General features: G+C 42.3%; 1 protein-coding gene across 1 annotated transcript; it reads left to right on the forward strand.

The window, feature by feature from the left end:
• The first annotated feature begins 123 nt into the window (after positions 1 to 123).
• Positions 124 to 22,310, forward strand: TWSG1 (twisted gastrulation BMP signaling modulator 1). The gene is made up of 4 exons (XM_009575324.1): positions 124 to 290; positions 8,172 to 8,271; positions 12,566 to 12,832; positions 21,821 to 22,310. Exons 1-4 carry the CDS (start codon positions 168 to 170, stop codon positions 22,000 to 22,002), a joined length of 672 nt encoding a protein of 223 aa, XP_009573619.1. The 5' UTR covers positions 124 to 167; the 3' UTR covers positions 22,003 to 22,310.
• Positions 22,311 to 22,635: the final 325 nt, after the last annotated feature.

Here is a 22,635-nt window from a genome sequence, read left to right on the forward strand (position 1 = left end):
TTTCCCCCCTCTTTTCCCCCCTCTTTTTTTTAATTAATCTTTATTGAAGGAGATGCAAGGGGGAAGGGAAGTAGGATTTAACTTGTGTTCCAATAGCCTTTTCAGTTGCTGGTTTTTATTTCAGTGCTGGTTGAAGTACTTGTGAAAATTGCTCACCTCCAGGAAACATGAGGTCGCAGTACATCACGGTGCCCACAGTCACTCTCCTCCTGTTCCTGCTGTGGATCCAGTCATCAACAGGCTGCAATAAGGCGCTCTGTGCTAGCGATGTCAGTAAATGCCTGATACAGGTACGAGTCGTGTTTCCTTTATTTGCTTTTAAGCGTTTAAGAAACAGTTCTGAAGCTGTGTCTTGAAAAGATCCAGTGATAAAAATAACCGGTATTTTTATGTTAAATAGTGGCTTTTTTTAAAGAAGTTAATTATGGTCTCCTACACATGTAAATGCAGATTAACAACTGTTTTATAGATAAGTGCGTGTGTATATGGGCATGTTTCTTTTTTTAATGGAAACGTTTTCAAGTCGAGGATTATGATTGTTGGGTTATTGTTAGAAGCCACTACCAGTCACGCTGTTTTCAGTCTCTTTCTTCTTTATTAGTGATACTACGAACAAGCAGCAATTTAAAACAGACATTTTATTAGAAAGGTTTCTGTGGGCAACGATTGTTTGTTTTAAAGATATCTGCAATACCAGCAGTTCAGATGTGCTTACAATGTTCCCATATCTGTCTGAGATGTTCCCCTTATCTGTTCCCCTTAACTTGCAATCTGTCTACTTTTTAAACTCTCCTGGCCCAGGCCGAGGGTCAGTAGTTGATGCCTGATGCTCTCCATAACATGAGATTTGTACAACCGATGAAAAGATGCCTAAAAACTCACATGAGAGAACGAGTAGGGACCTAACTTGAATTACAGTCCTGAGGTGCATTTGGAAAAGCTTTTTGATCGGGAGGGACCTATGGCTGCTAACAGTAATGAGCAATGTGGGTCTACCTTAAAAAAACCAACAAAAACAAACCAACCCAAAAAACCCCAAACAAAACACAAGCTGAACTCGTAGGCGATGGATGTTAAACTCAAATCCAGCTGCTGCTTTTGACTCACTGTGTGTAATGTCCACACAGTGAAAGAAACAGACTGAGACCAGGTTGCTGCTCTTACAGCAGGAGTTAAGAGGCATGGAGTGCAGCAGAACGGAAGCGCCTTTTGTAGCAGAATAGCAAGCAGTTGTGGCATCTACCAAGTCTTTACTTACTGATGATGTATTGAGCATGCTTTTTGACTCCATATTGGAAAAAAAGGAGGCATCATGTGGTCAGAATAGAATAGACTATTTCAGTTGAAGGGACCTACAACGATCATCTAGTCCAACTGCCTGACCAATTCAGGGCTGACCAAAAGTTAAAGCATGTTATTAGGGGCATTGTCCAAATGCCTCTTAAACACTGACAGGGCTTCGGGCATCGACCACCTCTCTAGGAAGCCTCTTGCAGTGTTTGACCACCCTCTCGGTAAAGAAATGCTTCCTAATGTCCAGTCTGAACCTCTGCTGGTGCAGCTTTGAACCATTCCCACACATCCTATCACTGGATCCCAGGGAGAAGATCTCAGCACCTCCCTCTCCATGTCCCCTCCTCAGGAAGCTGTAGAGAGCAATGAGGTCGCCCCTCAGCCTCCTTTTCTCCAAACTAGACAAGCCCAGAGTCCTCAGCCGCTCCTCAGAGGACGTGCCTTCCAGCCCTTTCACCAGCTGTGTTGCCCTCCTCTGGATGCATTCAAGGACCTTCACATCCTTCTTAAATTGTGGGGTCAGTTGCAGCAGCTTTAAAAGAAATAATTTCTTACTGCCTCTTTGTAGATTGGAAATGCAAAAGTAGAGAACACAAATATCATATGCCGGTAATGTGCTAGTATGTTTACTGTCAATGTGCGATCACAGTCTGAAAAGTGATGCAGAAGTGGCATGAAGCATTTCCATGTTTACTTCATGCCATTGACTTCTGTATAAAATTTGTCTGGTTTACAAATAAAAATACTTGCTGGATTCACGAATCCATCCGGATTGCTGATGGATTTAAAAAAAAAATTGCTATTGCTTCTAACTCAGCCATGGTCTGTAGAATTGTTAAATATGGGAGCAAGCAAGAGGCTTTTGACTTACACATTTTCAAAGATAATGGCAGTGTTTTTGCTAGTACATTGGGGATTGTGCACTGTGACAAACTGATGTGCTTACAAGTTCCTTCTTTGCATTTTTTCGTATCACCTCTGAGCTTTAAAAAGTAAGATGCCAGTTGTGGCACTGGATGTACAAGGCACTTAAATAGCAAGCACAGTGGTGCAGATATGTTGATACATATTCAGGAGAAAGCAGTTGGTCCAGATGAATGGGGATGAAGGGAAAAACAGGGAAGATTTATTGTCGTCTCTTCCTCTACTGCTAAGGGAGTCCACCATCCATAAAAGTACAGACATCTCCTTCCCACTTACCTTTTGTCAGACTCAAGCTTGAGGCACCCAGCATTTAAACTTTATTTTTACGAGCTAGTCTGAATAGAGTACAGCCCAGGAGAAGCGGAGCTAATGCTACTGGAGTCCTTCCTCGGCTGGGAATAAGACGGCTGAGGTTCAGTGCTGCATGGAGGTCGCTCACACGACTGTGCTTTACTCAGGTTGTGTTGGCATCTCTGTAGTGACACAGCCCTGTGCATGCAAAGAGACCCCTGCATGGCTTTGCTTGTTGTAGGTGTGATCTCTCTTTACTTTGTACAGGTGATGTGAAATCCCTTTTTAAAGCATTTCCCTAAAATCGAAATCGTATACAATTCTCTGAGACCCTAAAGTAACCCAGGCCACGTGAATTGTATACAATTATGGGGGAATGCCACTGTTCATTTTCACTGTCTGGGTGCTCTTCCTGCGAACAGGCCTGACATACCAGTCAGTATTCATTCTTCATAGAAGAACAGGTCAGGTCAGACTAGTCTGATTGTGGATATGAAGACTTCTAAAGCTTTGACTCAAAGCAATTGTCATCTTTCTTCTTGGCTTTCTTTACCCCCCCCCCCCCTAAAATCTTCAGTGCTGTTGTGGCAGAAGCGCTGCACTGCTGTGTGAAGTGCATGTTATTTCTTGGGTAGGTATGCAAGTAGAGTATATGCATGTATTTTTTTTACCCCTCTAAACTCTTCCTTCTGGAGAAATCTGAACTTAAAAATAAATGGCTGTGTTGAGTGAGTTTGCTTGACTATCGCATGACATTTTTCCCTAACCTATTTTTATGACTGTTCTAGTTTGGCAAAATCTGTGGCTTGAAACCAAGATAATGTCACTCGGAGACAACTAGGGGAGCAAACAGAATGTGAATGTTTGTCATCTGCATCTGCGTGCAGAAAGTGAGGCTGCCTGTCTTAGAGACATAATGAGACAAAAGACCTGCTCTCTCAAAAAGCATACAGTTAACATAAATATTTTTGCCAGTGTGGCTAGAAGTCAGTACAGTCATTACTGCCACTCCTTAGGAGCTGCTCTGCTTAAGGGTGGTTCCTACGTAAATATTTATTTTGTTAGATCCAGAACAGAGCATGAGATCAACAACTCGCATGCGTTCAGCTTTCTTTTTACATCTTGAGGCTCTAGCTTCATTTGTGCTCTCGTAGTCTACTTCTTATTTTTCTGTAAGCAAAGACCTATTAGAAGATAGCTTCAGGCATCTCTCCACATAAGCTTAGCCGTTGCAAAAAAACTTTGTGGCTTCCTGTAGTTGTTGAAGGAGTTGTGAATAAGACTTGGGAGTGTACGCAGTGCGGGACCACAAAATTAGTTCCCTTGAAGGCTTTGGATGTAGTGCCTTCCCATGTCTCTGGGATTGGGGCATTGAAGTCAATAACTGACTGTTACCTTGCTTTTCAGGTAGGCCTCCGAGCCCTGGTTGCACACGACATGCATATTACAGTATTTATTCTAGCACATCTGTTGTTGACTTGGATGCGTGGGTTGTTTTGATGTTTCCATGTGTGGAGGAGATGAGAAGGCCAGTTACGCTCACTGGGCGGAGTGGAGGCGTGTATTGTGTCCTTGCAACATGGAGGAAATCCTTGCAAGCAGAAACCTCTAGGATGGGACATTCCCACCATTGTTCATAGCAAACGGGTTTGAGGCGAGTCCCAGGCTGGCTCTTGCGGTGCGGAGCTACCTGCAGTCATCGGGCTTGGATGGTACGTCCGTGTTGTGCTGGAAGCTGAGCTTTGCTGTCTCATCTGCAACAGCTCTTTAAACTACTGCTGTATGTAGGAAAGAAACAAACAGTGCTATAGTTCAGGCATGGATTTCAGATCTTTCTAAAGAGGGGTTGTTTTCTGGAGAATACAGAGTTTTCTCTCCCGAACACTACATGCCTGCAGTCACCTTGGCTGGTGCAGTATCGTTCCAGTTAAAATCTCTCTTCATCTTTGTCTTCACCTCCTGTTAATCTTGTGTACAAACTTGTCAGCTTGAAAGGATTTCCAAGACTTTTTAGCCCTGTGGTATGAAATAAGCACCACTCCTTAACTTCAGGGCTTAGGCATCTAAAAATTACTTATAATGTGTATGTTGTAGCTGTAGTATGTAACGCAGTTGGGTTAACAAAACAGTTCTGGCTGGTTTGCTTCCAGGAGATTTTCTGTTATTAAACTGTTCTAGGAAAAAACATTAGCTCTTTTTCTTGCACTCCCCCTTCCAGTTTGCAAAGATGTTGCCAATGCCTTCAGGTCCTGTTTCTCTCTGCACCGAGAAAATAGTCTCTGTCATTTCAAGAAAGCTTTGAAAAAATGCAGATGTTAAATACCTTGTAAAAATCTTTATTTGCTCTCTGGAGCAGAAGTATCTTTATTGTACAAACATGCCTGCTTCCTATTTAATGCTGTAATTTTAGACTGAGAGGCTTATTTCTTGCCTAGCAAAATACATTCTCTGATGCACCTTCAGTAGTTCAGTTTGGGAAGTTGCCAAGTTGACTTATGAGTAATATTTTCTTCCACTGATGCCTCACCACCCCCAGCTATCAACAAGGAGCGTTCCTCATTCTGCCTCGCTTCACCCACGTCTCATGTAAGCATTCTTTTAAAAAGATGTATCCTGTACAAATATCCAATGCAGATGAGTCAGGCAGAAGGACTCAAGAGTGGTTAAGGAAACCATGTACGTGCAAACACATATATGGAAAAACATACAGTTATTGCCCTGAAGAGACAGCTGAACTCTGAGAAAGAAGGGGGGAGCTGGAGAAGACTGTGCAGAAGACTAACTAGTTTTCTCTTTCTTCCCTCCTCCTCCTCCAAGTTAAAAAAAAAAAAAGGTTAAAAATAGAAAATAAAATAAAAAATTACACTGCTCATAAGCCCTTCCTATAAAAATAAAGTTGTTAAAATACTGGTAGGTATAGCGATGCTATCCCAAGCTAGTGCTTACACATATCGAAGCTAAGCAGAATTTTTTTTATTATGTTGCAAATGTATAATTTAAGATTACATTTAATTCAGTGAGAATACTCTTCTTAGACTCACACAGTATGCACGTCGTGTGCAACCAGGGCTCGGTGGCCTACCTGAAAAGCAAGGTCACTCAATCTATAAAACTGATACAAATTTAGTGAATTTTCTGGCTTTGATTCATACATTACATTTAATAGTTTACGGAGCATCGCCTGCTGGCTTGTTGGTGTTGCAATGTCTTTAATAAGTATAAAGTTGTTTGCCCAGTTTTACTGTTGAAGAACAAATATATAAGATATTTTTAATACTAATATGTGTTAATATTGTTCTCTGGCCAAGGTAACAGTATTTTACTCATGGTTGTTTTTGAAGTTGTTTTATTCAGGCTTTTTATTCTCACAGCTGACACAATCTGTTTATCAAACGGTAAGATAAATATTTTAGAAATGCGTCATTCATTCACATAAGTCATCTTTCTAAGTTTGTGGTGTCTCCTCGTGTGGAAAAAATTGTATATTTTATTAATGAGCCTGTTTTTCATCTTTCACTTGGAAACGGCATAGTAATGAGTGACATTAATAAACTTTGAGGAAGGAAAAGTAAAAAATCTTGGTAGTTTTCCACTCTGTAAATGAAAATTCAAGACTTACTAAGGCTGCATATTGCAAAAATGCATGTGGAGCAGGAGTTCACGCTCGATCACTCAGCAGGGCAAACAGTTCACATTAAACCGTGCAGACGACAGCATTTCTCAGCATTACGTAGAACATGTGGCAGTTTGTGGATTTTGTTTCTTTGCTAGCTTCAAGGAGAGTTGTGATCTGGGATGAAATGAGTGGAAAAATAACAGATCAATGCATTTACACCGCATTAATACATTGTAGCATGTCTGCAGCGGGTCTGGGGGTTTGTTCAGTTTTTGTCTCCCAGCACGGTAGCCCTGCAGCTTCATTTGCTGTATTCTTAAGCCCTGTCCCCAGTCGGACCTCGCTCTGGCCTGGCCCTCTGAAGCGCGCTCTTCGGTCTTCCACGGGCCCGTGTGAGTTGGTGCGAGAGAGGGGCGATCCCTCTGCAGCTGAACAGGCTGCGGACATTTGCAGTTGCCAGTGTTGCAGGATAAAGAAAGAACATACACGATCGGGTGGATCTCTGCGCCTTGCCTTGGCTAGCAAATGCACTCCTGATGTTTGGTGTAAAAACGCCTCCTTTCTTCCCTTCCTGATGCTTCTTAACAATAGCAGGCAAAGAATTACTTAGAAAGTGGAATTCTGCCCCCTCGGCTTCTTCCCAAGGTGCTACAAAAAGAGGTGATGTTTGTGTCTGCCTGTGATGAGTGGTGTCCCTGACCCAGCTGCGGTTACCTAGGGTGGTGACTCCAGGTTAGGAGAATTTCATGCCAAACCATCTTCTTGCCCTTCCCTCCTGTCCGTGTGTGTCTCCCGACCACGCTGTGGTGTGTCCCTCCCCTGCCTCTGGAAAATGGGATCAAAGAGCGGGGATGGATGTCGTCATCATGGTCCAGTGTGTAGCAGAGATTTGCCGATGGCTCCTCCAGTAAAGCTGGGGGTGGGAAGGATCCTGTGATCAGTGTTTCCAGTAACGGGATTTTATTTTCTCACCAGTTGTGCGTAACATGATAGTTAGAGAGACGTCATCAAAACCAAATTCTTAGACAGGACAACCAAATGTGACTTCTTGACTGTCCACGTTTTGCATTACGGCGTAATTCAAACCCATATATTATAATCATGTAGCCACAGTCTTTCAGCTGAACTGGACTTACTAGTATGGATTTGAGCTAGAGGGAAGGAGACCACCTTGTTCTTAGACTTCCTTCATCCATGTAAGCTATTTCCATACTTTGAGGTCCACAACCGTAGTGTCTTCAGCACCAGCGCCTTCAGGTTTAGGTAACATGAAGAGAAAGGTTTGTCTTCTTGCTTCCATGCCTTTTCTGTTTTTCTAGCTTAATAATGGTTAAAGAAGAATGCATACCATTTCACTTTCTAGAGGCTCCAGAAGCGTAGGAAGTATCCCAAGGTGTCGACTGCGGGGGGAGGAGAGAGAGGATTGTTTTCATAATAGCAAAAATGAATCAGCTGGACCTGGGGAAAAAAATAATCTGCTCACTAATACTGGAAATGGAGAGCAATGTGTAAGAAGCATTCAGAGATGCACAAAATCCTGTGGTCAGATGACTTAACCAAATAAGTTCCCTTTAGAATCCATGAATAGGTGTGATGGTAGACATCCTGTATCTTCTTGAGTATGCACACGCTGGTTATAGTAACTTCCTTTTTTAACTAAATTATAACGTATGCACACTATTTATATGTAAAGAAACATCCTTCTTTGAATTTCCTGTTGTGATGGGAAAAACATTCAAAGAACTTGTAGATTCAGGCATACATAGAAGTGCACACCTTTCCCGTGAATAGGATTTTTTTTCTTTTTTAAATGCTGACTTCAGATTTGTCTTTAGAACTTCACCTTTTAAAAAAAACTTGGAAAAGACCCTTTTGTAAACTAAGATTGGTTCTTTGGCTGGAACTATTTTACCGTTTACTCATTGTATTAGTATACTAAGCTTTTGTAATGCCGTAATTTGAGTTGCGGCTTGAGGAAGATTGCTGTGCCGTGTTAGCATTTTACATCTGGGGTTGGTGTGGTGTAACGAGTTTCTGTTGTTTTCAGGAGCTGTGTCAGTGCCGCCCTGGGGAAGGGAACTGTTCCTGCTGCAAGGAGTGCATGCTCTGCCTGGGCACACTTTGGGATGAGTGCTGTGACTGTGTTGGTAAGTTTGCATTTTTTGGGGATTTTCTTCTTTTTTTAAATGGCTTCCTCCTGCCACATGCTGAGCTCACAGTCTTATAATAGAAGAAAAACATTGGGAACGAATCTGTGCTTTAAACATCTTACAGCTCATTCTGTGGGTACTGAATAAATTACTGTGGGGAACCAAACATTTGAAGGCTGTATCTGCTCTATGGAGTGGGGGGTGGCGGTAGTCCAGATTTTGCTTGGTTAATGTCATTGTAACTGACTCTTAATTTTGTCTCTAAAATGTAAACTCCTTTTTGAATTGTCATCTTGAGGAAACTATGCAGCACCTGCTTCATGGGGTTGGATGCTGTATCGAGGTTTCTAACTGTAAAGTGGATTGACAGAGACTGGACAGGGACAACTTTAGGTTTGAGTTCCCTTGTGAATCCTTGGGACTAATAGTAAATGTGCATGGCCCAACGTTTTCATCGTTCTTTTATTTGCAAAAAGACCTCTTTGTGGAGGGTAAGAAAGAGGCATACAAGTTCTTACTGTAGGATTAGATGACAGTCTTAACAAGAACAGCATTAGTACTAACAGGTAGCGTTCAGAGTTTCCAGCTCTCTGCAGGTGAATTCTGCACCTGCTTAAGGAGGATATATTCTAGTTCTGTCTCTTGTTTTAAATGTATTGAAAGCTTCATCCTCCTGTGGTTGCTGTAAGTCTCCCTCTGCTGCCATTCAAAATCCGCCTGGCTTCCATGAAAGGGATGCGTCTTGAGTGTTGTACCTGCTCTCAACTTCTCTGGCTGGCTGGGTCTTCTCTGAATTCATGAAGATTACTAGCTTCAAAATGCTCCTTTTCAATGCAGTCCATTGCTTTTCCTGTTCCATCATGATGTGGATATGCTTTCTGACATCCTGCTTTTTGCTTGGTTCTGGCTGGCTTAGCTTTGCTTTACTGTCTTTCAGAAAGCAGTGGAGTGGCATTGTCCTGCGCATGTGTGATTCTTCCCAATGGCATAAAGTATGTGGAGGATATACATTTAGAAATAGGCCTTAGAGTTTGTTTTTCCTATTTGATCTGAAATCTTTTAGTGGGCTCCTTGAGAAGTGAAATATATATATATATATAAAAAAAAATGTTTGCCCATCCCCTTTGCCCTTCCAATGTCTTCTTGATTTCTGTAATGTAATACTGAAGTGGGTTGTTGTCATAGGGGTAGGGAATAGGATAGTAGGTTATTTCCCTAGTTCAGAACCGTAATCCGCTGTAGAAAGCAAGGCTCAGTGTGCCGATCTTCTCTAGGGAGAGGAAGAACCTACCTCTTGGGATTGTGAAGAAAAAGAGCTGAGTCCACACGCAGTGCAGATTACTTACTGTTCTGCTGCTCTTTCCCATAGTGTTATCCAGGAGAGAAGTTAACAAGGTTTTAGGTTCAGTTTCCCCGTACTGAGTAGACTAAAACATCTCCTGATGGTTCTGCGGGTGCCTTAGACCTTATTGGTTCTATGGTATGGTCCTATTCTTCTCTTCAGTGTAGGGTCATCCTTGCTGTAGCCTTATTCAAATGAGGAAACAGCAGTGCATGCCATACCCAGCTTCCTGGAGACGGTTCTTTGCTGATACTTGAGCTGACATTTAAGTCTCTTTATAAGCTGTTCATGTCTAATGTAAAAGCAGATAGGTTGTCATGTCTCTCAGATCATTTCTGCTCTGAGGTCAGGAATTACCTTCTACCTTCTGGCATTCATTTCACTTCTGGTCAGTTGTTGTCTTGTGTTTTGTGTGGATCTTCTCTCCCTTCTCTGACAGGGACAAAGACACTAGAGGAGGGAGAACAACAACAGGTTCCTCTTTCCTCTGTTTTTCTAAGCTTTGTGGGTTAAGCTCTTCTAGTCCCTCATGTAAAGGCTTGTCTGCTTCCATCATTTCAATAGCCCATTTCTGCATCTTCTCATCCAAGAAAGATGGATTGGGACTGTGTACAACTCTGTGGGCTGGCTAAAATCTCCATGTGAGAACTGTGATGCTGGAAGGGAACTTGGATTTTCCATAACAGTATGTAGTAAGAGATGGGTAAGAGGAGGGGACAAAAGAAGGAGAAATACTTAAATTGAAAGGATTATTGTATGGCTTGTTACAGTTGAATACATTTGTGTTTCTTTCAGTTGCAGGAGACCTAGCTCTAGCATAATGGCATAGTTACATTTTTAAATTCTGGTTATCAAATTTTGTCTTAAATCATTGGCCTCCAAAGCAGTAATGTAGACATGTTTGTTCCTTACCAGTTGCTGTTAAGTTAAGCTTTTTTATTTTTGCTTTAACCAAAGTTACTGTATTATAATAACTATTATAAAATTATCATTATTATAATTAGAATACTTTTAAAAAATAGTAAGAGGGAAGGATCTTTGTGGAATGAGCAATTATTCATTAAACTATGAGCAATGGCTTCTTGGTACCATCTTAAGATTTTCATACTGGATTGATATTTTCATACTGGATTGATATGCACACATGCTGTCCACATTCTGCAATAATTTGGTAAACAATCTCGATGTTATTTTTTTCCTGTGTGTCCTTCTTATCGGTGAAATTTATTTTCTGAATTCAGCCTGACAGAGGGGGCCTCTAGAAAGGCTCGCTGGTTTCCATTTCACAGCATTAATAGAATGACATCAATTAAAGTGTACGTCTCTTGATGTATCTGTATGAAACTCTTACCTGGTTTGATATCTTCCTAGTTAAATTTTAGGTGGGCATCCTTTATTACAATTGTATGGTGAATATTCCAAATGCTTACTAAAAGGTGATAATGCAGTGATAGAAATTTTTGATTAAAGCAGTGAGTCCAGGAATGTCTGTGACGAGCAAACCTAGTTGAGAGGAGTAGGAAGTTTGCGTAAGTGGAATTATTTTTTAGTGTCACCTGATGTTGTTTGGAGGAGAGGCTTCCCCCCCCTCCTCGCACCTAATACTTGGCTCACCTTTTCTATAGGAGCAGACTATCTTGTGTTGTTCCTACTATTAAATGCTGGTAAGGCTAACCACTTGCTTAAGATTTGTCAGATCTCGTGCTAATTGTCATGGATGAACTTCACTCTGTTTTGTTCATTATGGAAATCCATCTACTTAGATTGAAAAGATTGTGGTTTTGTATAAGGCTCTAGTTAAACACGATTTCTGAAGCTAGAATCCTAATGTATCTGCAGGGCAGGAGATGCTTCTCTGGTTGTGTGGGGCAGGTAGACTTTCAACATTTATGTCCCATATCGCTTTGATACTTTAAGGATTGGTGTGCTTTGCAGCTGTAGCTGTCTAAAACTGTCTGTTAAACTACCCAAAACGATATCCAGATGTACATGAGGAAAATGGATTTGTCTGTCTCTTGCCAGATGACTTCTAATAGTGTTTTATGGTTTCTGAGTTTAAATATCTACGCAGATACAACTTTTCTTTTTAATCTTGGTTGTTTCAATGTTTGGATTAAATCAAGATACCCTTCAATTTCATGGCTAGTAATAAATGTTAGTGTTTAAATGGTTAATGAAAAACTGGCACCTGCATTGCACATCACAAAAACATTTTGTAGGAAGTAGCAAAGAGAAAAAAGATTACAAGGTTTCCAAAAAGATACCACAAAAGACATTGAAAAATAAGGAAGAGGTAACCTGGATATAAGCATTTTGCCTGTAGTGACCCCTCCAACTAAGTAGCAAACCGAGGTTCATCTCAGCTGTCTCTAAGCAGGTAAAGTAATTCAGACTCTTGCTCCCTCCCGATAGTGATCTTTGCATCTCTGGTAGATGACTAAAAAGATCTAATGCACTGCTGCAGCGGATGAGATCAAATACTTGAACTATGATCAAAAGTTTCATGTACCTCAGGACTTACCAAGATACTATCTTTGTTCAGTCGTAAGCTTTCATTCCAGATTTATGCTAGTATCGATTGTACTGTGCTTTGTCTCTTTTCCCAGGGGAAACAAACCTTTCGTTGAACTCTTCATAGTCTAAACTGTAATGCTAGCATAAAAAGGAAAGCGAAGTGCTGTTTAGATGAGGTTTTTCTTTTCACTTGGATCTCACGAGCCACAGGTGTGTTTTGTGGAAGTCTGCAGAGATCTGAAACCTGCTGTTATGGAAAGCTTGTCCTGCTGTATTTAGTGGCACTTCTGCTGTTGAGCTAAGAGTGGGATATATATGAAAGGGCTTTGTTCTGCTTAGCAAAAAAAAAAAAATTTTTTTAAATTTTCTAAATATTCCCACCTGTTTCAAGGAGAAGAGTTTAGGGAGTTTCATTACTGTTTCATTCCTCTGCAGGTATGTGCAATCCTCGCAATTACAGTGACACCCCTCCAACATCCAAGAGCACTGTCGAGGAGTTGCATGAACCAATTCCGTCCCTTTTCCGGGCGCTGACAGAAGGGGATACTCAACTGAACTGGAATATCGTTTCCTTCCCTGTGGCAGAAGAACTGTCGCACCATGAGAACCTCGTTTCCTTTTTAGAAACAGTGAACCAGCCACAGCATCAGAACGTCTCTGTTCCAAGCAACAATGTCCACGCACCTTACTCTAGTGACAAAGGTAATGAGTATAGTGTCTAAATTCCTAGTTTTTCCTCTCGTCTCTTCCAGGAGCCTTCTCGGTGCATCTTCTGTGCTTGTCTGTGCTCGCTTCTTCTTTTCCCTTAAAAAAGTCTGAAAAGTTCAGTCTAATTTTGAGCATGACATAACAAAAGGAGTGAGGCAGAAGTATTGAGGAACATGGAAGATCGTGTTAAAGTGTCTGATGATCTTAGGAGACACTGAACCATATGAGTTTGTTATCTCTGTAATTCCTCCTGTGGCATGAGGCAGTTTGTTCATGTTATTTCATGTGCACTGGCACGGTATGTTCTTTGACTTTGAAGCAGTTACCTGTAGCTTAGGAGACAGGACAGACCAAAAACTGAATCCAAATCATGTATCAGTGCAGAGGTAGGCAACTGAAACACATGGCTTCAGAGGTTTGAGAAAGCCACATGCCATAAACCATTGTATCTGGAGTAGATGTTTATTTCTTTCATCTGAGCTGGCATAACTTGAACTCTTTAGAAGGATGGTTTGTAGGAAATCCAGGATTAATAGTAAACCTGAGTAAGATTAGCAAGATCGCTCTTTATGTTGAGGGGGGATATGTGACAGACAGTCTTAAAAAATAAGCAATTTGGGGGCGGGGGTTCAACTTATGGACTCATTCCTCTTATTTTGTATCAATTTTTTCATATTCTCACCTTCAGTTTAGAGGACAGACTTCAGAATATTTGCTGCAGGGAGATTTCGTAGAATCATAGAATCATTAAGGTTGGAAAAGACCTCTAAGATCATCAGGTCCAACCGCTAACCCAACACCACCATGCCCACTAAACCATGTCCCTAAGTGCCTCACCTACACGTCTTTTAAATACTTCCAGGGATGGTGACTCCACCACTTCCCTGGGCAGCCTGTTCCAAGGCCTGACCACTCTTTCAGTAAAGAAGTTTTTCCTAATGTCCAGTCTAAACCTGCCTTGGCGCAACTTGAGGCCATTTCCTCTCGTCCTATCGCTTGTTACTTGGGAGAAGAGACCAACCTCCTTTCAGGTAGTTGTAGAGCGCGATGAGGTCTCCCCTCAGCCTCCTCTTCTCCAGGCTAAACAGATGGGGGAAGATGAGAAGTTTGAGGTAGTGACAACAGTGACATGAGAAAAATACTCTCTGCTTCTTGGTTTCCATACTAAACCTGAAATACTTTTCCCTGCAAATCATTACATCAGACTTAAAAGAATCTCATAAACAGTTCATGGTGAAATTGCTGCTTAACAGGGAAAAAAGAGCATCTGATTTGTTTTATTAGTGTAATTAATGCTTTGCTTCCTTCCCAACACACACTTCAGATATTCGTAACCCCATATGTTGCTGTTGTGACGGCTCTTTTATCTTATCAATGAAAGATACCCTAATTGATGGACACGCTGCTTTTCCATAGAATTGTGAACCTTTGACCTAGTTAAGTTTCTGAGTAGGACTGCTGTTGATTAAATGGGACTGTAATGGCAACTTTTCTAATTTCCTTTGGTTAAGGCACATTAGAAAAATAAATTAATTCCAGAACTGGGAAACCAGATGGTCAGAAAGCATCTCATTCATATGTCTTTGATGTTACTAAAACACTTGCTCGTCATTATGAGAATGATGCAGAAAGCCATGTTAAGTGGCAAGCCCACAAAAAGCCCTGTGTGCAAACACTACAGTATTTAAAGATGTAAATTATACTTGGGAAAAAAAATTATGCTTAGAACAACCTTGAATATATCCCATTGTACTTAGGTACTGCAGCCCAGATGGCTGTTCCCTGGGAGTCCTTTACTACCATACCAACAGGATGGGCTAATGATAGTTTTGGATTAAACTTGGAATTTGCATTGCATCTCAAGGGTGTATAGGAGTTTTGAGTTTAACAACGCAGACAAATACATAACACTGCAATTTTTTCTTAGTCAAAAGTCTCCTTCATTTCATTTACTAAGAACATATTAGAGATTAGGTTGAGAGAGCTTTCACTGGAATGATGACAGTCCAAAAACAACAGTTATATTTGGAAATAGTTACCAAATGCCACTGGTTTTCGGGCTTCAGGAGAAACTTAGAACAGAAATAAATGTCAGAGCTCTTCTTCTAATCACTGGTTATTCCTCCTCCATCTTAGTGATCAGTGAAGAGTTGGAAAAGGTAGAAAATGGCTTTCAACATCCTAAACTTTAAGTGTCTAGATATATAAGCCTGTTGAGGAGTCTGTCATTTCTTGGTCACAATGTAGATAACTTTGTAGTGCTCTGCTTTTTCAGAAGTCATATTAAAGTTTGCTTGTAAAAACTTGGATGATTCAAGCAGTGAGAACAGGAGTAGGTGGAAAGAAAAGTTGGCTGCTGGCCTTGGTCTGCTGATGTTTATTATGGTGGAAGCAAGGACAACTGGGGAATTGCACCTCTTGTGCTGGATGTTGTGTGATCCATGGGGCGGCATTTTATTTAATACTTTTTTTGATGAGTTCATTGGGGACGCAGTAACCAAAAGGTGGAGGGGTAGTAGGTCAAGTGCTGAAGAACCTAGTGAGCGTGGGCACAGAGAGGGAGCCCAGGAAGTTGCTGGAGTCTGATGGCTTCTGCCCATGCAAAGTTCAGTCACACCGTCAAGTCGCTGTGGTTTAACGAGCTAGCATGTGTTAGAATCACTGTAGTAGAGGGTGGGTCTGTACATGTGTATGTGTGCATGCTCAGTTGCAGTAAATACAAGCATAGCCTGCAGTGGAAGAAACTGAAGACCATCTCTTTACCCTTTCCTTCTCCCCAAACGTGCTGTTAGGCTTAAGGGCACATCTTGCAAATGGAGACATCCTTAAGGTGACTTGCTAAGCAGTTTCAAGGCGATGACATTCAGGGATTTGAAATTATATTCCTGTGAGCAGGAACACAGATCCCTTATGTTTTCTTTACAGTGCTGTGCCTCCTCCATTTTGTGGTTCTTCTGTGGCTCCTTGCATGCTTCACTCCAACATGGTGTCCTGGCAGCAGCCTATTGCATTGCCTGTAAAGGGAGAGGGGCTAATGAGAGGTAGATTTTGGTAAGGGGACAGGAGTCTCTGTGCTGTCTTCTGGAATACATCCCAAAATTTGGAAAGGCTCTGCCTTCAAATACCCCTTGTTAGGTCGTATAACACAGTTCTGATTTTAATTTCAATATGTGTTCATGCAGGGATCGCCGTTAAGGTGGTCCAGGGTGCCAGACTTGCTCGATGCAGTTCTGGGTGAGTGCCAGGAAAAGCAGCACCAGCCACGGGAACCCGTGAGCTTTGTGCCTGAGTGGCGTGAAGCCACCAGCCCCGGGAGGGCGGCTATAGATCTGGGAGGAGGTGGGGTGCGGTGGGATATAAAGCATTCCTTTCTCGCCCCAGCCTACTGCAAGCCCAGCCGCCAGACCTTGAACTTCCCCATTATTATCTTAATGAGTGTCTTCCCTTTCCTCCTGTGAATTGACTTTTAACGTTTTAGCTGCCAAAGTATGCGTCCGCTGCTGCAGCTGCTGCGGTTCGTATCAGTAGTTTCTGGCATTTGAGCCGCTACTTCAGGGAGTATTGCGATGATTATTAATGTAGGGCTACATTTATACTTTCTTTTCCCTTCACGTTTAGCTGATACCCTCAGAGCTCTGAACTGCAAGTTCAGATGTTTAAATAAGCGTAATTGTTTCAGATGATGACAGGATGTTGGCGAGAGAGAGAGGGGAACTAGATAATCTTTTGGCACCTGATGAAACAAAATCTGTGTTGTAGTTAAGGGTTTCTGACTTACACTGCTTGGTGTGACACAGGGGATGGCGTCCGCTCTGCACTTCTGCTCCCCTCCAGTGCCATCCACGTAGGGGAGAGCTAGAAATCCAGTAACGTGGTATCTACCTCTGTAGGTACTCCAGGAAGATTTTTTTTTTTTAAAAAATGTTTCTTTTTATAAGTTCTGATTGGGATAAAATGGTATGGCTGCTGGATGAACAGTTACCTTTTTAAAGTACTTTTAGAGCTACTGATAAACAGACCAGCAGACAACTGAACTTAAGTAGCACTTTTAACTTCAAAGGTGGCATACAGGGAATTGTCATTAACTAGGAAGGTTTTTTCATCTTGTGGATAGGCATTTTTCCTTAACTTACAAGAACTGAATTGTTTTATCTTCTCTGAATTGCTAAATTCCTCTGTAGTGCACCAATACAGATCTCGCAGCACAGACAGTATCATAGCAAAGCCTGATAGAAACGTGAGTCCGTTTCTTTTGGTCATTTTGAGTTTAGACTTGATTGTTGTTTCTCCCACACAATCTTCACTGAGTATGAATTGGGGGGGAAAAAAGGTGAAAAACTGACTTTCTGGGGGAAAAAAAAAGGGCTATGTAGCTGGGAGTCCCCTGCTGCTGCTTCCCCCTCCCCTTCTCACCTGTAGTCTGTAGTCCTTACTGTGTGAAAATTGGCAAAATGCAAATGAAAGCTATTACTGCACTAAGTAACATCCTTTTTATCTACACTGAGGGAGCCAAGTGATGACTATGTAATTAGGTTTGTGAAACAGTTTAAATACTCTCCCAGATCCCAACTGAGCCTGTAGGTATGTATTTTTTTCCCCTGTGTAACTCTGTTTCTGCAGCCTGTAAAGAGGGATTTAACGCTCGATGCGAGGAACTCTCGTGCTTTCAGTAATTCAGCATCTACACGGGCACACAGACGCTGCTGAGGAGGGGACCAGGAGTGTCCCGTGACGAACAGAATGCTCTCTGGCCAATGTGACTCATTCAGACCTGGCAAGTCTCGCTCACTCCGAGACTTCAGAAACAGTTTGGTAGGGTATACATGGAGCGTGTCCTCCAGCTGCTTACGAGAGCTACTGGGAACCAGCCAGGTCTACTGCTGGCTCTGGCCTACCGTGTACAGTCTGTCCTCTCCCCTTTGCAGCATTTTTGGACTGGTCTTCTAGGACTTAATCCTCTTGGCTTGTGTGCAGGTAGAAATAAACTTTCTTCTCCACTCTCCAGTCAGTTAAGATTAATGTCTGTGGTTGTTGCTGCCACCTTAATAAGGTTGAGGTATGGCTTTGGTTCCCATTTTGGTCCCGGGAGAGTGGTTGAGGAGACCAGTCTCACAGGGCCCGTCTGCTGTCATCTGGTTCTGCCAGGGTTATGGGCCTGGTGCTGCCTGTCTTCCAGCCTCCTTCCCCCTGGAGATACCTTCACTCCTGCAAAAGCGCACCTCAGTGTTGCTGCTGAAGAAAGGCTTACGTGCCTCCAGCTGGGACATGATGCACAGAGGGAACATGCCAGCCTGAATGGGTCCTCAAGGGGAGAGAGCCAGCCTGGGCATTTCAGTCCTCTGAGGAGATGGTGCTTGAAAAGATGGCCAAGCAGAAGTTGTCTTTGTAGTGAAGAGCTAGACTGTGCCTCTGTGTGGGTCAGAACTACCATAGGGATTCTCAGCAGTGCATTAAAAACTGGATGCTGCTGCTCTGAAAACAAGAGGAACAGCTGCTACGAGGAGGAGTAAAAGGGGAAGGACAGCCTTCGGGTAGACCAAGCCTGGGCAGTGAGCCCTGCTGTCGGAGGAATAGCAGAGGCAAGACTGCTGGGAGGGGGTGCCGGTAAGAGCCACTAGCTGCTTTATACATCCTGCTGTTGGAGGAGGACCAGAGCTTGGTTTTCTAGGGATGGTACTGCCGGTTGTGCCCATCTGCTCTGCTCTTTGTGTTACAGCCTGCTTTTCCACAGGCTGTGCCTGTGTCCTGAGCCACCGACATAGTGCATACATTGGTTGGATTCCACTGAGCAGCAGACAGGAACTTCAGGCATAGGTAGTTCAGTGTCATTGATCTTCGCATCCTAGAAATCACACGCTCTTCTTCCACAAGAGGTTTATTTCAAGTTTCATTTCAAGTTTATTTCAAGATTAATTGGGCTTCTCCAGAACTTCTGAACTAGTGCTGTCACAGATGAGGCTAACACGAAGGTGAATGCAGGCATCCCCTAACACAGACAGGACTGGTCATTCTCTGGTGTGAAGACAGACTGGGAGCAGCTAACCCACCTCAGAGTGTGCACAACCTTCCTGACGGTCTTTCCTGACCTACTGGCTTTCCTTTGCATGTTGCAAGTAGGAGTGCAGTGATCAACATGATAGCAGCACTTCTAGCCACCCTTTGGAGAGGACTCTGGTTTCTTTAAAGAGTTGTTCCACTACTATCTAGAGAGAGCCATGAGTCATTTTGCCTTCTCAAGCTGATCTGGAGACTAGGTCAGTCAGGTGGAGATAGCATCTCAAAAGCTGATTTTGCAGCAAGAAATCTTTCTGGATTAGCCAGGATTGCCTGTTTTGGGGCAGAGGCTGTGTGCCTCTAGCTGACACATTCTAAGACTGACCTTACTTATGGCATTTAAGGTCAAACTTGAGAACAAAACTACTAAAAAGGGATCAAAGGAGTGAATTGGGATTAAGCAAGAGGGTATAGAGAGCATGAATACTTCTTAGAGAGGCTTCTGTGAGATTCCTGTGCTTGCACACCAGCACTGAACTGGATGACTGATGGGACACACTGGTGCTTAGATCTCGTGGTGAGCACTGCCTGGAGACTCACCTCTACTTTTTCACACCCTACTTTTCCACTGAAAACCTCCTGTGAGGAGTGGGTGGGACAGATACCTGGGAATGCCTGGGCCTCCTGAGAATGGAGGGTGTATGCACCTTCTTGGGACCCAGACAATCTTAGTTTTTTGTTGTTGGTGATGAAATGTTGTCAAGTCCTTGTGTGTTCTCCATAACAAGATGGAGCTGCTGTGTGGCACCTAGGTGGATTCTTGCCTATGAGGCGGTGGTGGCTGCATTTCCCTACCACTTTTCAGCTTTGGCTGAGCATTTCAGGTGTATACCTGGCTGGTCACTCTTTGCTCATGCTACCATAGCATACACTTCTGTTTTGCTCTTTTCCCTTCCCCTCTGTGAATAAAGTATCCTTACTGAAGCTGTAGCTATGTTGGTTGGTTTTCAGCAGAGGTTTTGTTCTCTGAGAACTCTTCCTCTGGTTGCTGTGCCTCAGGCTTTATTATAAAGGGTCATAGAAATAGAAGTGCCAAGAATGGGACAGGACTTATACAGCCACAGTGTATTTTGTTGACATTCCCAGCAGTACTTCAGGTACTCCAAGATTTCTTGGACAACTGCAGCTTTACTCACAACACAGCTTTCCTGGGAGCAGAAAACTGCTTCAGCTATGGGTCTGCACTTCCTCCCCAAGATCCTTATTGCCTATTGCACTGTATATAGTATGTATCTGTAAGAAGTGTCCATCAGTTCAGATCCTGAACAAGGCAGTTAATTCTCTCTTGCTTTCAGTGGGCTGGCAGCATGTTCTGTGACCCTTTTGCAGCTGTTTAGGTAGTAGTAAAATAGTTTGACAGTCATCAGGGTTCCCTCATACGTGTTTTGACAAATGATAATTCTTAAAAGGGTAGGCATGGTTTCCAGATGTCAAGGAGGAGGATGTGTCCACAGAAAAGCTGGCAGGTACGTTGTGCTCTCCTCTATGTTGTGCCGTTCCTTGCCACATGCCTACAGAGAACATTTATTGTTGGTGCTGAGGAAACTGACTGTGTAGATCTGATGGCTTGTATGGTGACGGAGACCCTTGCTGGCCTCAACTCACCTCTGGACCTCACCTTGGGAGCTTGCCCAGAGATACGCATACTACTGAGGTTGCTAATCGCTGGGGCATCAATGTTTTGAAGGGGAGGTTCTGGTGCAGCCTCCCAGGACTTATTCACAGATAAGAGACTGAATAAACGCTATGGTTAAGAACTACACTGCTCCGAGAGTCCTTCGGTTACTCACCCTTCTCCATATCTCAGTAATAATTCAAAAAAACGCCACTGTCTTGATTTACCATTTATGTTTGGATTACGTTTTTCTAATCCACGCTGGAATGTAGGTCAGTATGTTTCTCCTGGATCCACGTGCCATAAGCAGTAATAGGCTAGAAAGCCCCTTGATATCTCCTGCTCACAAATCTGTCTGACGTGTGCAAGTGAGACATTCATGTTTGTAGACAGCTTTCAGTTGTGCTTTTCCCCAAAGTGTGCTAAGTTACACTGGGCGTAAATGTGATGCAATCAAGGTCCTTTGGAGGATGAACAAAGTTACGGTGTAATCACCCGGTCAGCACAGAAGAAAATTGGTAGAATCTGTCAGCTTGGAGAATTGGAAGTAGACTGAGGAGGAATGTTTTTGTTTTATAGTTGTGGTGAATGCCTCGGCTCCAGTTTGAGGTTGCAACACCAAACTTCATGGCATTTCAAGTAATTGCATGGATGTTAGAAGAATAAAGTCGATGCTTAGGCAGAAGGGGTTTCTTAATCTTAGTAGTAAAGCTGGTGGTGTTGCTAAAAAAAGAAGAAAAAAGTGCGCAGTTTCTAGTTGAGGAAAACAGCTCTAACTCTGTGATTTAATGTAGTTTGAGAATATTGTTGAGTTGTGGGGGGGAGGAAATGTTTACACTTAAATAAATGGCTTTTGGTGTTTTTTAAATAACTTCTCTAAAACAGAACTTTTTAATGATAACATATAGTAACTGCTGGCAACTGTGAAAGTGGTATCTTGGTGATAAAGGTTCAGAGGACATATGCTTGCTTCTTATTTTGGCACAGCCCATCCTTACACTTTAAAAGGTATCCCTCATAACCGTGGAACACAAAAAAACCCCAACAAAAACATTCTTGCTTGTGACTATAGAAATAAATGAATCCAGAGGCAGAGCAGATAACAGGTTGAGTTGTAGATACTAAAAACTTGAAGTTGATAGGTTGCACCTTGGGTCTTTGTCTCTTCTCTCTGCTTTCACTATCACCTGTTTTTTCTTTATGCCTCATAGTCATGATGATTTGCAATCCTACTTCAAAAGCTGCACATTAATTAATTTTTAACTAACCTTTTAAGGCCTTTTAAACCAAATTTTTTCCCCCTCTTGGTTTAGAACACATGTGTACTGTGGTGTATTTTGATGACTGCATGTCAATACATCAGTGCAAGATCTCTTGCGAGTCCATGGGAGCATCCAAATACCGATGGTTTCACAACGCCTGCTGTGAGTGTATTGGGCCAGAATGCATCGACTATGGCAGTAAAACTGTAAAATGTATGAACTGCATGTTTTGAAGCAGGAAAACTGTAATATAGCAATACTGAGGCCAAAGTAGTCTCTCTCGGTTAAAGAGATGGGGATTGCAAATACTGCGTTTTGGTGGAGTGCCTACTGGTTGCAATTAAATGTACCTGGTTGAAAAAAGATGTATAAAATCTGAAAACTTTTGTTTCTTTTTTTTTTTTTAATTCATGTAAGCAAGGCTAACTAGTAGACGTTTCAACACTATGTTTTACGTTTATTTTTCTTTATTTCTGCTCAACTTGTACAGCCATGCTCATCCTTGCCGTTCTGATTGTTTTCCTTTGATTTGAAAGTATTGACTATACTGGTTTTCAGAATGTAGTACTATATCTAGTAGTTTAGAGTAGGGAAACCTTAAGAATATGGTAATGAGATTCCCATCATCTAAGTTCAACAAATAATTAAATGGCTGCTAGGTTGGAGGGAGGGGGTGGTTGTTCTTTAGGGGCTGTTTTTTTGGTTTTAGTTTCTGCTTTTTTGGGGTTGTTTTTTTTTTTACTTTATTACCTTCCAGTTTTTGAGCTTAGCCTTCTATTGTGAAAATGGTGTTTGGGGAAGAAGAAAAATTCATGCCTTCTCTTGAAGTTCCAATGCATGGGCTGTCATGGATAAAATCCTAACTT

This window comes from Fulmarus glacialis, unplaced genomic scaffold (genome assembly GCF_000690835.1).
Source record: "Fulmarus glacialis isolate BGI_N327 unplaced genomic scaffold, ASM69083v1 scaffold25183, whole genome shotgun sequence".
NCBI lineage: Eukaryota > Metazoa > Chordata > Aves > Procellariiformes > Procellariidae > Fulmarus > Fulmarus glacialis.